At 38.0% G+C, this 15,444-nt stretch overlaps 1 protein-coding gene across 1 annotated transcript; it reads left to right on the forward strand.

The window, feature by feature from the left end:
- The first annotated feature begins 1,327 nt into the window (after positions 1–1,327).
- Positions 1,328–15,153, forward strand: LOC137944436 (ruBisCO large subunit-binding protein subunit alpha). The gene is made up of 8 exons (XM_068790123.1): positions 1,328–1,459; positions 3,569–3,746; positions 3,888–4,009; positions 4,198–4,405; positions 4,539–4,684; positions 4,780–5,086; positions 10,344–10,795; positions 14,663–15,153. The coding sequence occupies exons 1-8, from the start codon at positions 1,406–1,408 to the stop codon at positions 14,948–14,950; spliced, it is 1,755 nt and encodes a 584-aa protein (XP_068646224.1). The 5' UTR covers positions 1,328–1,405; the 3' UTR covers positions 14,951–15,153.
- Positions 15,154–15,444: the final 291 nt, after the last annotated feature.

Consider the following 15,444-nt stretch of genomic DNA (forward strand, 5'->3'; position numbering starts at 1 on the left):
AAATATCCTTGATTTAAATTTATGGTGAATGCATATTTTTACTCTGCACTTGCCTTAATTTTAATTTGTCACACTTAATTTTAATTTAAAATATCTTAATTCACCCCTTTTTTGAGAAGCCACGCCGGCCAACAATATTATCATTTAAAAAATGCATTGGTTGCAACACTTTATATACATTGCATATGACCAATGTTTTGTAGATATACATTTTCACGACAAAAAAAAAAAAAATCGTTGCAAAAATAAATTTATCTTTTGTAGCAAAAATTCATGACAAAATCTTCATATTCATAACAAAAAAGGTTATTGCAGAAAGCTTATTTTAACATAATAAGTAACTATAAACAACTATTTTGGTTTACTATATTATTCACTTGTATTCTCTTATATTAAATTAAAAAACACATCAACCAACTTGTAGACATATAATAAATGTATACAAAACTCAAATATTTTCTTATAAAAATGACAACAATTCCCCAAAACAACTACAAAATTAAATTTCATTCATTAACAAAATACACAAGTTTTATTACTCAAAAGAAAAATACTTTTAAATCACTCACTATCAAGTACATTACAATTTCTAATGACAAAAAAAATTGTCAACTAATCGAAGATACCCCTACCCCCATCATAACACGTATATTGAAACACTATCACCATCATCTTTTGTCTAACTCCACTTAGTCAACCTCCAATTTTTGTTTAGAGGCAGGTTTGTGAGGAGATGGATAAGAGTGTAAACAATATATAATATTAAAAAAAAATTATCTTGTATATCATTTTATTTATATACGATATATCTACCTATTTATCAATTAATGAACAAGTAATCAGGTAAATAAATTGATTAATAAAAAAATAGCTTGAAATTTTATAAAAATATATAAAGTGTAAAAATAACATTATTATAGAAAAATAAACCTAAGAATAATATCATTATGATGTATAAAAAATATTTAAAAGAACATTACAAAAAACTTAAAAGATATATTTAAATTTTGTTTAATCTCAAACATAGTTCACTCAAATAAAAATTTATCAAATTATCTTATATATAATCGGATAATTGGTTAATTAACTATTGTATGACTCTTGCACATTTATGTTCTATTTAATAAAGAATAAAAAACTCATCCGTGATGCCCAGACTCAGCAATTTGGAGAGATTCATGCAACTCTGCAACGATGAGTGGACTCGGAGTCGCGACTCGCACAACCTGCGCCACTGTTCTGGAAGTGTCGAGAGTGGAATCTTCTGGAAGCACCGCGGCCTAAATCCTGATACCTAAGCCCTCAAGACATCTCTCGTCGCCTTATCCCCTCAGCCGCAAACATATACTCCACTGACGAAGAGTTTGCTTCTGCGACTTCTTATTTGGAAAATAATTTGCAAAATATGGCCTCCGCAAATGCTATCTCAACTGCCTCGATACTGCATTCTCCTCAGCAGGTGGACACTAGCTCTCTCTGGCTTCCGTGATTTGCTTTGTTGAACTCAAACTTGTCTTTAGCTTTTTAATATTTTAGTAAGGTAGTGTAGTGGGCGAGCTTCCTATCATTGGATACTGACATTATTTTGCTAGGTGGTCCTCTATAATTCAACAGGAGGAAGAGGTTTCTTTGAGTAGAGATTCTGCGGTTTTTAGCTGTTTTTTTTGAGCCGTTTGGTTGTACACATTCGTGATATAATAGCTTTGGAAATCTGTTTGCATTTATGTAGAATTTTCATTCTGCTGACTTAAATAGGAGTGGTCGTTTCAAAAGTTGTTTTTCTTTAAAATTTGAAATTGGACCATTTTCTTTTCTGAGAATGAAATTACAGGCTGTTATTCAGTTGCACATATTCTCTTGGACATCTGGTTTGCTTGCATATATTTCTCTTTTCTTGTCTTTCGTTTATAAAAGACATTGGATTGACTCCTGGGTTTGAAAATCGTTGCCCTCTTGATGTCGGTATAAATATCGGCTGGCTGGGGAGGGCCGTCCCTAGTGATTCATTTATCAGGGGAAGAGTCTAAGGTTAGTACCGATCAATAGGTTTGAAAAACTTCATATCTTTGATATAGAAATGGAAAGATTAAATTTGATTCGGGTTCAAACCAAAAAGTCAAATAGTTGAAATTGGTAAAAGTATTTGACCCAAATTGTATCGTAGAGAATCAAACGATCATTTGTACAATTCTTTCAGTATAAAGAAAGAACTAACAAAAAGTATCTTGGTGCTATTTTGAAACGATTAAGAATCACCCAAGTAATGTCTAGTTTAAACCCGATGATTCAAAGCAAGGATAATAGATACTGGAACAAGTAAATGCCAATTTTTCGTGGCTGAACAAATATGCTCATATCATAGAATATTGATTAAAGAGACAACATAAATGGAGCATGAAGTTAATCTTGGGAAAAAAGATCTTTTAGATCTCTTTCTTCACCTTTTTTTTTTTTTTTTTGGTTCCCAAATATTCTACCATCGTTTTTTGTTCCTACTCTAGACCATGCATGTCCCTTTTGGTTATATTATGTTCCCCTAGTAGTTTATCTTGAGAGACTCGAGAGTTAGGATAAGTATTTTTTATTTGGAAAGCTAGTCAATGACGACCATCCATGAATTCACCTATATAATCCACGGCTAAGGTTGGAAAAATAAGAGCTTGAATCCGTCTTGTGAAGAATCCAAGGAACATGACAGGTATCGGAACTAAAGAAACGAGAACAACAACTACTAATTCATCAACCAATATATTCTGAAAAGCCAAAAAGTTAGTGATAAAGGTTTTGTGAAATCTTCTAGGATGGTAATTGGTAAAAGTACTGGAGTTGGTTGAATTTATTTACCGAAATAATTCAAACTTTTTTGGTTAAACCTGCACAGAAATATGCCACTGATGTGGGTAAAGTTAAAGCAACAGTTAATTTAGATCCTTTGTAGGTGCTGCTAACTCTCCATGAGGTAAATGCATCATTTTCCAAGGTAAAACACCAGATCAGTTAGAAACAAAAATAAATAGAAACATAGTTCCAATAAAGGGATCCCATAGGCCATAATCTTCTCCAAATCTGAGTTTGCCCAGTTCTCGAATGAGTTCAAAGACGTATTCGAAAAATTTTTGACTGTAGGTTGGAATGATTTGTGGATTCTAAATAGCTATAGTGGTTGAACCTAATAAGATAGTAATTACGACCCAAGAAGTGGTAAGTACTTGTGAGTGGACTTGGAAACCCTCTATTTACCAATTGAAATGTTGGTCTACTTCCACAAGTCTCCAACAATTATTCAATAATTACCTATCCGATTTCACCTATGGATGAATACACAAGCATATGTTTTATGCTCGTTTGAGTAATAGCAATGGGATTCCCAAAATCATGCTATGAATGATTAGGATGTTCTTGCTGTTAGGGATTTATTTTTACCAATTTGTATTGTTGGATGATCTCTTTCTGTGTCTGGTGAATCTGATGTTGTAGCTGAGGTTGATTTGAGATATTACTTAACAGTCGCTTAATTAGACATTCAGTTTTAAATTATAAATTACTGACCTCGGATTTTTGAGTGCAGGAGAGCCTGAGGAGGAAAGCTAGTCCTGGTCAAAAGCTAAACTACAGGCAACGAAACAGTAGATTCATCGTGAGGGCAAAAGCAAAAGAAATTGCCTTTGATCAGAGTTCAAGATCATCACTCCAAGCCGGGATTGATAAACTTGCAGATGCTGTAGGTGTGACTTTGGGTCCCAGAGGTTTGTAAATCTTTCATTTGCTAGAATATTTTTCTGTCTTGCTTCTTGGTACGCGAAGACTTGCTGTAATGTATTCTAAATGTGTTCCACTATTATTAGTTTCACTGAATGATGTGTCTGACTTTTGATTCCTTTTTATAGGCAGGAATGTTGTACTTGATGAGTTTGGGAGCCCCAAAGTTGTTAATGATGGGGTTACAATCGCTCGAGCTATTGAGCTTCCAGATGCTATGGAGAATGCTGGTGCAGCTTTGATTAGGGAGGTATGGCCTCTCTAAAGATGTTTTCTTAATTAATTGTGTTGTTACAATTGTTGTTGCACTTTGCTCGTGGGTCAATTACAGCCATATCTCGTGGAACTGAAGTATCCTGTTACATATCTGAAAAATTCTTCCAAACTTGCAAAACTACCAAATAATCAAGTTTTGAATGTATTTATTGTGCGGTGTAGGTTGCAAGTAAGACCAATGACTCTGCTGGTGATGGGACTACGACAGCGTCAGTACTTGCCAGGGAGATTATCAAACTTGGGTTGCTCAGTGTTACATCTGGTGCTAATCCTGTTTCTATAAAGAAAGGGGTTGATAAGACAGTTCAAGGCTTGGTAGAGGAGTTGGAGAGGAAGGCCAGGCCTATCAAAGGGCGTGATGACGTGAAAGGTGATATTTTTGTGAGAATCTTGAGCAACTCTGTTTGCATTTGTAGCTTAGGGCTCAGTTACTACTATGATCTCTGTTTTCTTATTACATTTAGTTTATATTCATTGTCTGTATTTATTGTCTATATTTTCAGCTGTTGCTACAATATCTGCCGGTAATGATGAGGTCATTGGGACCATGATAGCTGATGCAATTGATAAAGTGGGTCCTGATGGTGTACTGTCTATTGAGTCTTCGTCATCCTTTGAGACAACAGTTGATGTTGAGGAAGGAATGGAGGTTTGTTGTTATGCAAAATAAACATTGGCACTGTCTTTATCTATGTATTGCAAGTTGTTAGCACCCCTAACTAAATGTTGAAATTTTCTTTGCAGATTGACAGAGGTTATATCTCCCCTCAGTTTGTTACAAACCCAGAAAAGTTAATCGCAGAATTCGAGAATGCTAGAGTTTTGGTGACTGACCAGAAGATTACAACAATTAAGGATATAATTCCTTTGTTGGAGAAAACTACCCAACTGAGGGCACCTCTACTTATTATAGCTGAAGATGTCACTGGAGAGGCTTTGGCCACACTTGTTGTTAACAAACTACGAGGGGTGTTAAATGTTGCTGCTATCAAAGCACCTGGTTTTGGAGAAAGAAGAAAAGCACTTCTTCAAGATATTGCCATATTGACAGGTAATGAAAATTTTGAAATGCTCACCGGAATCTATTTAGTTTGTGGACTACATTACGTTTTCAACTTTGTGATAATAATTATAAAGTTTTGAAAGTTATAGTGCCTGGGAATGGACCGAAGGGTCTCTTCCTGTTTGATCAAAGTGGTGATTTAGCAAAATTGCAGATTACTGATTTGGTTAATTAATACCAACTTATCTATGGAAAGATAAAACCTCTGTGTAGTTTGTGCCAAGTTGAATTCTTATTTGAAGGTAGTGTTAAAAGACACCCACATGTGTAGGGGTGGCATGATGGCAAATAAGGAGAACTTTCATAGAAATGATATAAAATTGTAATTATATAAGCTGGTGTATATAATCTTTATGTCTTTTTCCTTTTAAATCATGTAGCCTTAAGGGCATTGTAGCCATTGTTAACATTTTTCTACAACTATAAAATATAACCTCAAGGCATGAAGTAGAGCATTCAAGTCTCTTCCTCTTAGCTCAAATTCGTTCATATATCTCTTTCTCTTTTCCTCTTCTTTCTCACCCTTGGTTTCTTCTCTCCTCTGTCCCAAAAGCTAGAGTTCCTTTCTTCTCTCCTTCCCTTGAAATCTCTTGGGTTTATGTGTTTGTCTTAGAAATCAACATGGTATTAGAGTGGGCAAAGATCTGAGATAAAAAAGGAGAAGATGGAGAAAAAAAGTGAGAAAGAAGAAGAAGAAGAAGAAATAAAAAGAGGATTTTTTCGTTCTTCCTTGGTCATCTTTTCAAATTCCTTGTTTTTATTTGGATTTTTCACTCTCTTACCATAGCCTTGATAACTCTTCCAAAGCCAGCAAGTCCCAAACTACCCTGAGCACTACCATCAAAATTTAGCTTGAAAGTTCCATGGGGAAGGGGGGACCACGGAATGCATGCTGGAGGCCGCTGGCTTCTAGATATCTGCGCAATGCATCGCCAATTGATCCGCAAAGAGGAGCCACTAAATTTGCTGAAATCCTTCTTGGTGTTAAGCCAAGTTGAGATTTGTCCCACAATCATTTTTGTGATTGCCTCAATTGAGAGAAGTTTGGAATTGAACTGATGATTATTTCTCTCCTGCCAAATCAGCTAGGGGATGTACCCAAGGCAAACCGTCGCAATCATACGCCCCAACTTAGGTATGAAGAGGTGTTGGAGAAACAAACCGACATCTGATAATTGTTGAGGCATACAAAATGTAATGCCAATGCGATGGAGGATCTGAGTTCAGATTTGTCATGAGAAATGGCAATGGAGTAGCAAATGTTGGATGGTTTCGTCTTCATGAGAGCAGAGTGGGTAGAGCCTGCAAGTTGAGGTATTGCCTCTTCGCCTAAGATTGTCCGCAGTGAGTATCTTTCCATGAAGGGCACTCCATAGAAGAAAAATCTTTAGGGGGGACCAGTGTCTTCCAGGTGATAGAGCTGATGTGGGGAGGCTGTGGGTCGAGCCTACTAGTGATGAGCAGGTAGGCAGATGAGATAGAGAAACTTCCATTGCTATCAGGCACCCAGATGAGCTTATCCGGAGTAGTAGGTCTAATATCAATTTCCTGCAAGTTTGATAAGAGTTGAGAGGCAATTATAGCTTCTAAATCCAAAAGGCCTTGTCGGAAAAAGAAATTTCAGGACCTCGGAGAGGTCAAGCAGTCCGCAACCATGGCATTTTGTGAGGACAAATGGGGAGGAGAGGAGAGTAAGATTTGCTTAAGTCCAAACCTTCGCGCCGAAGGTCAGTTCAAAACCGAATAGTTTTGCCATTGCCCGCAAGAAAATGGACCCCAGTACGAAAGGAAGTGACCAATGGATAGAGAGAGCGCCAAAGAGGTGAGAGACGTCGCTTGTCCCCGCCACTGATCCACCATCTTCCGTCCAAGCTGAGATTCATGGCCACCATAGGTCTCCAAATGGCATAAGGGTAGGCATTGAAGTGCCAAAACCACTTTAGGAGGCTGACTGAATTCGTATCTCTGGTTAGACGCAAGCCGAGGCCCTCAAATCTTTGGGTTGACAAATGTCCACCCAACAAACTAGACGGTACTTGAAACCGTGCCAAAGGAATCTTCTACGGATCCGATCAATTTGATTGCAGATTTCCACTGGGCAATGGAAGAATGACAAAAAAGGATCGGGATACCATCAATAGCAGCTCGGAGAAGGGTGAGCTTTCCAGCAGAAGATAAAAAATCGTCCCCGCCATGTAGCCAACTGTTGCTCGAATTTTTTGATAACTGGGTTCCAAAGCTGCTTGAGTGGTCTATCGATGAAAAGAGTGAGCCCCAAATGAGATGTGGGGAGGGCTCCAATTTGACATATGAGAAGGTCAGCCATGCTATGAAGAGTGCTCTCTTGAATGTGGATCCCTACTAGAGATGTTTTGCTCTAGCTCACTTTCTGGTTAAAGGGCAGAGGTACTGGGGTAATATCCAGAGGATAATGCGGGGCGGAAGGTTGCTAGTTTGCTGTCTGGGCGTCCACTGTCGCCGGAGAGGAGCAGCTGTCGGAACCAAGTAAGATGACCCGAATCCAGAAGACATGAGTTTCAACAGTGATTTTGATGAGAGAGGAACCCGAACAAGGATGTGCGGGGATGAGGAAGATGTGGGCCATGTCGAGCTGAGCCAGCCTAGAGATGTCGTCATGTAGCATCACGAATTGACCAAAGCATTCGGCTATTCGTCAGAAAATGTCCACTTGCCAGAGCTCTGGAGGGAGGCCTAAGATACAGATCCATTGGCCGAGAAGCAGTTCTAGATGGGCGAGGCGGGGGCGAGAGGAAGGTAAACAGACATGGATCAACCCGCTTCAATCATTTATGAAGGAAAAAATTGGGTTGATATGTGATTTGTAGAGTTTCAGGTAGCCATGATAGAGCTGGTAGGATGTCCAAGCTGGGATGTTGAGTGGTGATGATGATGGAATGGGATAGAAGTTTGGTTCATGCGCTAAGATGGTGAGGGTCTAGGTTGATGGAGAAAGGGAGGGCCATATGGTTGGGACTATGGTTGTAGAGGAAAAGTGGTTTTTGGGTGGTGGTGGGGAGCATAAGTGGGGAAAGAAGGTTTTGGGTTTTTTTGCCTTTATCGGTGCCAGTGATTCGAACAATACAGGCACGAAATTGGCCCCATCCAAAATCTGAGTTTGATGCTTCCGAAACATAGACTCTTCCCATGATTTGCTTATCAAGACACTGAGTGATCTTGCACTTCCGTTTGCCCTTGTACTCATTGACAAATAAGAGGAAGATGAGATCTTCGGTCTAGAGCTCCTTCGGTGTCCTTGTCAGTTCAGATGGTTGGGTAGCAGTATCAAATTTGGGTGACGAAAGTAGCACTATCATTGAATGGAAAGGAGATGAACGATTGCTTGCCGTTTGTTGTCAAGAAAAAACGGACTAGTTGTCTAGCGCGATTAGAGATGCTCTAAAACGAGAAAGTGGTATTTCCTTCCAGAAAGGTGACAATCGGGTTTGCTATTGTAGTGGGCTTCGAGCTTGTCTTTTGGTTGTCTTGTGCCGATTTGCCTTTTGCCAACCGCCTTCCTCATCTTTACCATTCGGAGTAGAATTCTTCCCCGATGAAAGGTGGCTGGATTCGTATTCCTTGTCAGATCTTGGAAGAGTCCTTCTGGTTTGTCGCATGGCAACCAGTGAGGTGTTGCCATCATTAGTGGTCCTTCGGCGATCATCGCTTCGTCTCCCCTCCTTAATTGAATCCTTATCTTGAGTTGTTTGTTGAAAAACTCTGTCCCTCGCCTCAAGAGTTTTCTCATTCGCCTTCTCTCTCGCATCGAGAGATTTCTCCTTTGCCGTCTCTTGCGCGTAGAGAGAATTCTCCTTCTCAGTCCCGTGCGTGATTCTCTTCCAATGGGAAATACTATTTCAGCAATAATTGCCTTATGTGAGGAATCAATTTTTAGAAAATTTCTATTATTATATTCTATCTCAAAACTTTCTTATTAGAGATTTTTTTTTTAAGTTTCCTCAATTATCATGTTCATGGTAGAATTATATTTTACCTCCCTCTTGAGTCAAACTTGGTGACTTTTTATTCGTCTATTGGTCTAAAAGCACATCCTTCTTACTTGGAAGTATGAAGAGCTGTATTGTGCGTTATTTTCTGTTAGAAGTATGAGTGCGGCTATCTTTTTATTCACACCTTTAATTTTTTGAAGTACTTTCTCAATTTGTGTTTGTTAGCATCACTTCAAAGCAGTGCCTCGACTCACCACCTAAAAAGTATAAGAGTGTCCAACATACAGTTTGAGTCAAGTCTTTTATTTTTCACCAAGAGGTTATTTGTATTTTACCCTTAAAAAGAGTAATATTTTTGTTGTGCACTAATGTTGGGCTATTTTTTGCCATTGAAATTGAGCGAAGTGTAGTTTCAAATTGACCGTTTTGATTGGTGTATCGGGCTTTGTCGTACGGCTAGGATTGATTTTTCTCCTCTCACTATTATGTTGTGTAAGTAGGGTTTCTTGGTAAAGAATAAAGAGATCCCCAACTTGAGAGGAAAAGTACAAGAAAAAGTACAAGAAAGAGGTAACAAATAATGAAAAATTTCATGTGTTATAGTAATCAAATTTTATGTGACTAAAATATCCAAGTTAGGGGTAGACAAGAAGGCATGGGGTCTAGCATTCAATTTTCTTTCTCTTGGTTTTAATTCATCCATACACTCTATTTTTTCTTTTTCTTTCTCTCCCTTAGTTTATTTTCTCTTCTCTTTCAAGAATTAGAGTTCCTCTCTTTTCTCCTTCTCTTGAGACTCTTGGGCTCATTTGTTGGTCTTAGAAATCAACAAAGAGAATCAATATCAACCAGACATGCAAGGATTGATGAAAAATTCATTCCTAAGGTTATTTTCTGATGCCATATCAGTGTAGTAAGACAAATCCAATTGATGGAAAAGTAAACCTTGCTTTAAAAAAATGAAAAAAAGGAAGAGCTAAGGCTTATTTTCTGAAACTATCATCACTACCTGCACTTTCTCTTTCCATTTAGGGAGGACACAAGTGAGATTTTAGGTACTCATGATGTGAATGCTCTCGCTCTCTTGTTTGTGTGCTTGGGCTTTTAGAAAAATGTTATTTGAGTGTGAGTTTGACATTGTGGAATTTATTTTCTGTGATGGGTTTTAGTATTGTACTTTTCTCCCGTCTTCTGTAGACTAATTACAATGGTTGTGCTTGGCTTTACAGAAAAGCCTTGTGTGAATACTGTTTTGATTCCTCTTTTCCCTATTTCAGGAGCTGAGTTTCAGGCTAGTGATCTGGGATTGCTGATTGAGAATACATCTGTTGAGCAACTTGGTATTGCAAGAAAAGTTACCATTACGAAGGGTTCAACAACCATTATAGCCGATGCTGCAACAAAAGATGAAATCCAGGCCAGGATTAATCAGATAAAGAAGGAGCTGGCTGAAACAGATTCTGTTTATGATTCAGAAAAACTGGCAGAGAGGATTGCCAAGCTGTCAGGTGGAGTTGCTGTCATAAAGGTTGGAGCTGCAACTGAGACGGAACTTGAGGACCGAAAGCTTCGAATTGAAGATGCCAAGAATGCCACTTTTGCTGCCATTGAGGAGGGTATTGTACCTGGAGGTGGTGCTGCACTAGTCCACTTGTCTACTTATGTCCCTGCCATCAAGGAAAAACTTGAAGAGGCTGATGAGCTACTTGGAGCAGACATCGTGCAAAAGGTGAGAATGAGCAAGGACATTGTTTATGTCTAATACTTTGAAAATTTCACTTTTCGAAGTTACCTTTTAGATATGCAACATGGTAGATAAGAGGCATCTTGATAATAATTTTGTGATAAAACCTATAATAAGAGGAGACATGCTACATTTACTGGTAACTGGTCTTTCCTGACAAATTTACATTAAAGTGAATTTTGTCATAATGATATAATGCTCTAATTATTTAAATGAAAAGTAGGCCTTGGACTTAAAAATTGAAAGTCAGAACAATGGAGGATACAAAGAGACTAAAAAGATTCAAATAAATAGCTTGAAAATTAAAAGGGCAATTTTTAAATATGGGCCTCTTAGATACTGGATTTTCTATTAAGGCCAGCTGCTTGGTTGTCATATTCTCAAGTATGGCCTATAATAAGAACTTAAGGGATATCCTATAAGTTAGGGAGAAGTAATAGAGCAGCTAAATATCAACTAAAATGACAAATTGCTCTTTTTAAATTCTTTGTTTATATCATTATTACAATTTAGTTTAGTTAATTAAAATGTTTTTATTTTTTATTTTTTGGGTGTGTGTGTGTGTGTTAAGGTGACTATTTTAATAGGTTATTATTTTTACCAATTTATCCATTAATTTTAAAGGGATATGGAACAAATCTTTACTTGTGTAAGGAGTTACCTTTTTACCCGTATAGTGTTTATTGAATGGGATGAATATGGTGTAAGGGTTATTTCATATTTGTTTGGGTTTTATTTCATATTTGATTGTTTGGCTGTTTGAAGGAAGAGGGTTAACTCTATAACCTGATATGGGTAAAGACTATTTTGTATCGGATTCCCTGATTATCCAAATAAAGAGGGAGATAATGTTATAATTTTCTAACCTTGCATATGTAAGTGAAGGGAAAAATCTCTTTTTTTCACATATTGGATGATTTAAGTTATAGAATGTGTAGTTAAAAATTACTTACTAAATTAATATATTTAAATGTTATAATTTTATGCTACTATATAATTTTTGTAGTAATGATTTCATGCAAATCTTTCTAAAAAAGGGAAAAAATTATAATTTTTATTTACTCATACCCAAGTATTCGATTACTTTTGGGTAATCAAGTAATACAGATAGTGAAACACCTTTTATCCTTAGCATTTTTAGTGGTTGACATAAGGAAAGAACAAATGTTTGAGGTCATGTACAACAAAAGTTTGAGGTCATTTAATAGTATTGAGAACTATGATAAGTTGACAGGCTTTGGTTGAATGTTTTTACTAGTAAGACATCCTGAAAATTTTAGGACTATTTTATCAGTTTCCTTATCCTTCAAGGACAAAACAAAGAATGCTAAGGAAAAAGAAACGAATGGGAGTTGAACATTAACATGATAGCTGATGCTGATGAGGGGGTTGGTCTGAGCCTACATTCTAGAAGTCTTTCCGACATGGAGGCTTTGGAAGCAAGTCGCTTGATGGATTCTTTAAATTCTGTCAAAATTAGACCTTCGGAGGCGGACAAGCTCATTTGGAGGTCCGAAAAAAGCGACACATTCTTAGTATCATCTACATACATATACATTAATGGTTGGGATTCGACTCAAAGGGAGCATGAGGTATACTTTATATGGCGTTTCTGTTCACCGCCAAAGATAAAATTCTTCATGTGGAGCACTTGCCAAAGTAAGATACTCATGACAGACGTGCTTAGAAGGAGGGCCCACCAATCTATTGACCCTCTTTTACCTGTTTTGAAACACAGAGGTTGAAACGACAAGTCACATCTTGCTACAGTGCTCCTTCTCGTGGAATGTGTGGACTTCCATTCTCTGCAAGTTGTGGTTGCAATTTTGTATGTTAGCTGATCTGATCTCTTTTAGCAAGTCGCTCATGGGCTATATCCTTCCTAGTCTCGAAAAAGTGATGATCTCCACCTGGGCTAGTTTTGGTCCATGGGGGCTTTGAAATGAACGCAACAGAAGGCGTTTTAATGCAAAAAGTGAATTAGCGGTAAGAGTCGCGGACCGGGTGTCGAGCCAAATCTCCGCTTGGCTTCTGACTAAGAGGCCCTTTTTCTCCCTCGTGGGTACCTCTATCCGTGAAAACTGGAGTACTTTGGCAAAGATGCACATTGGGACCAAAGTCCAAGTCATGCGGGAATAGAGTGCTGAATCTAGTTTTCTAAAGTTGAATTTTGATGGCCTTCCCGGAATTGCTGGTTTTGGGGGAGTTATTTCGGATCCATCCGGCAATCAATGTTTCTTGTATCTCGGCCCATTAGGCGTTTCTAATTCAACGTCGGCTGAGCTCCATGACCTCCTCAATAGGCTTCGTGTTTTCAGAGACAATTGCAGTGGTCTCCTTCACATTGAAAGGGACTCGAAGGTGGTCATTGGTTGGTGTGAGTGTGCATCCCCTCTCCCGTGGCGCCATTGGGACATCTTTGGGGAGATTCTAGAGATTGCCTCACTATTCTCTTGTATTTGGTCTCACATCCCGAGATTTACAAATTCGGCTGTAGATGTACTTGCCAAGCAGGGAGCGACCCTGCAATTTCTTGTTGTTAGGGATTTGTTCCCTCTTCCATTGTAATTTTTCTCTTATTAATATAAATACATTTTTTTTTTTTTAAACATTTTGATAGCATTGACACAATTGGAACTGTAATTTATGTGTTCAGGATAACGTTGAGGACTCTGGAATGTATCTATGCTTCTGAAGCTGGGTTTGTAGAACACATTTGACTTAATCTTACAGGAAAATAAAAGAGAAAAAAAATATTGTTTAGTGATTTGTGTCTTTAACTAGGGTAATATCTGTTATCAATACAGGTTTTAGGCTTGTTATGCCCTTTCCAGGCAATGTTGGAAAGTCATTTCCATGTAGAAATACATTTTTTGAGATCATTGGTTGCCAACATTTCCTGGTAGTATTTCTTGGTGTGAAAATTATGGACCAAGTAGTATGGAGAGAGAGGAAGAAAAAGAGGAGAGAGAAAAGAAGAGGAGGTGGCAGCAAGAGAGAAAAATCAGGGTTTTGGTGGACCCTAATCCTTGTTATAACTTTGTACAAAGATAATAATAGCCCCTACTCATTTGAACTCACTTAAACCCTTGTAACTCCTATATTACACCTCCTAATTACATGAATCTTGAACTACATAAACTATCAAACATATTGAAAGATAAGACTATACTTAGGAGGTGTAGACAGTGAGAAATTACCAAACTACTTTGAACTCACTTAAACCCTTATAACTTCTATATTACACCTTCTAATTACATGAATCTTTAACTACATAAACTATCAAACATATTGAATAAGAAAAAGACTATACTTAGGAGGTGTAGACTGTGAGAATTATCAAACTACTTTTACAGTATTTTCCAACACTTGGGATTGCATATCTACCAGGAAATGTATACTTGGAAAATGAACTGATTTTTCATTTTGTTTTTTTGGGGCAAAAGAGGCCAGAAAACCATATGATGAGAAATCATTAGGCTTCCTTTCATTCAGGCCTAATCTGCCCTTTGGCGTTAGTGTAGTTTGTTTGTCAGGATGGCATAGGGGATTTTCTCGTAGACTATTAAAGTTCATTGTTGACTTCAAGCCCAGCTTCCGATGCCAAAGAGTTTTTGAAAATATCCTGACCTGCTAATTGGCAAACCTTGGACTTCAAAGCTTGGTTGATAAACCTGTTTGTCCGAGTGGTCTACTTCCTAATTTCTGTGCTTGTGGCCGTTGTTCTTTTCCTGTAGTTAGTTGTTTGTGCTTTACGTTTTGTCTATATCCTTTTCCTTTGATTGGTCATACTTTTACAGTGTTCTTACTCGAAAATGAAAGCTAACTTGATGTCATTATTGGCTCGTGAAGGCTTTGGTGGCACCTGCTGCGTTGATTGCTCATAATGCTGGTGTAGAAGGGGAGGTAGTGGTGGAGAAGGTGAAGGCTAGTGAATGGGAAATTGGTTACAACGCCATGACTGATAAGTACGAGAACCTTGTTGAAGCAGGCGTAATTGACCCTGCAAAGGTGACAAGGTGTGCTTTGCAAAATGCAGCTTCTGTGGCAGGAATGGTCCTAACAACACAGGCCATTGTAGTGGAGAAGGCGCAGCGAAAGACCCCTGCGGCTGCTGCACCTCAGGGCCTCACTGTATGAGTATTTGATGTTAAATTTTTGTTGAAGATAGTTGTGATAGAGATGAAGAAGTGGGAGAGAAAGGGGAACGCTATTGTTGGTGAGGATCAAATGGGATCGTCTCATCGGTTTTTAGAGGTATGGTTTTCTATTCCAATAAATGCGGAATTTTTGTTGTTACGAATTCTATTGCATTTATTGCATTTATTGCATTTATAAGGATAGACAGCAGCGTAGTAATAGCAGTATGTGGGCTTCCGTGATCTCAAAATCTTTGTAGGTATGAATTCTATTGCTTTTATTGATAAAGTAGGATTCTGAAGAAAATAGCTGGGAATTAAAAAGACCAGGAACTCGGAGGAAAAAGAAGTTTTGTTGAGCACCTCTTTCTCTCCTTAGCCAGCGTCTTCTTTCCCTTCCTCTTAGCGACGGCCAGCTGCTCTCCCGATCGAGAATTGGTTGGCTTGTCAACGTTGACGTATATGGGAATGAATTGAGTCGAATCTTGAAATTGA

This window comes from Aristolochia californica, unplaced genomic scaffold (genome assembly GCF_029961685.1).
Source record: "Aristolochia californica isolate CCGP_79_NKW_82.1479 unplaced genomic scaffold, dmAriCali1.0.hap1 SCAF_11, whole genome shotgun sequence".
Taxonomy (NCBI): domain Eukaryota; kingdom Viridiplantae; phylum Streptophyta; class Magnoliopsida; order Piperales; family Aristolochiaceae; genus Aristolochia; species Aristolochia californica.

What these genes read in the sequence shown, in the direction of transcription:
- LOC137944436 (XM_068790123.1), top strand. Translation starts at nt 1,406, where the DNA reads ATGGCCTCCGCAAATGCTATCTCAACTGCCTCGATACTGCATTCTCCT. An exon ending in TGTGACTTTGGGTCCCAGAG is followed by an intron (nt 3,747 to 3,887) that starts GTTTGTAAATCT and finishes TCCTTTTTATAG; the next exon opens with GCAGGAATGTTGTACTTGAT. An exon ending in GTGCAGCTTTGATTAGGGAG is followed by an intron (nt 4,010 to 4,197) that starts GTATGGCCTCTC and finishes TGTGCGGTGTAG; the next exon opens with GTTGCAAGTAAGACCAATGA.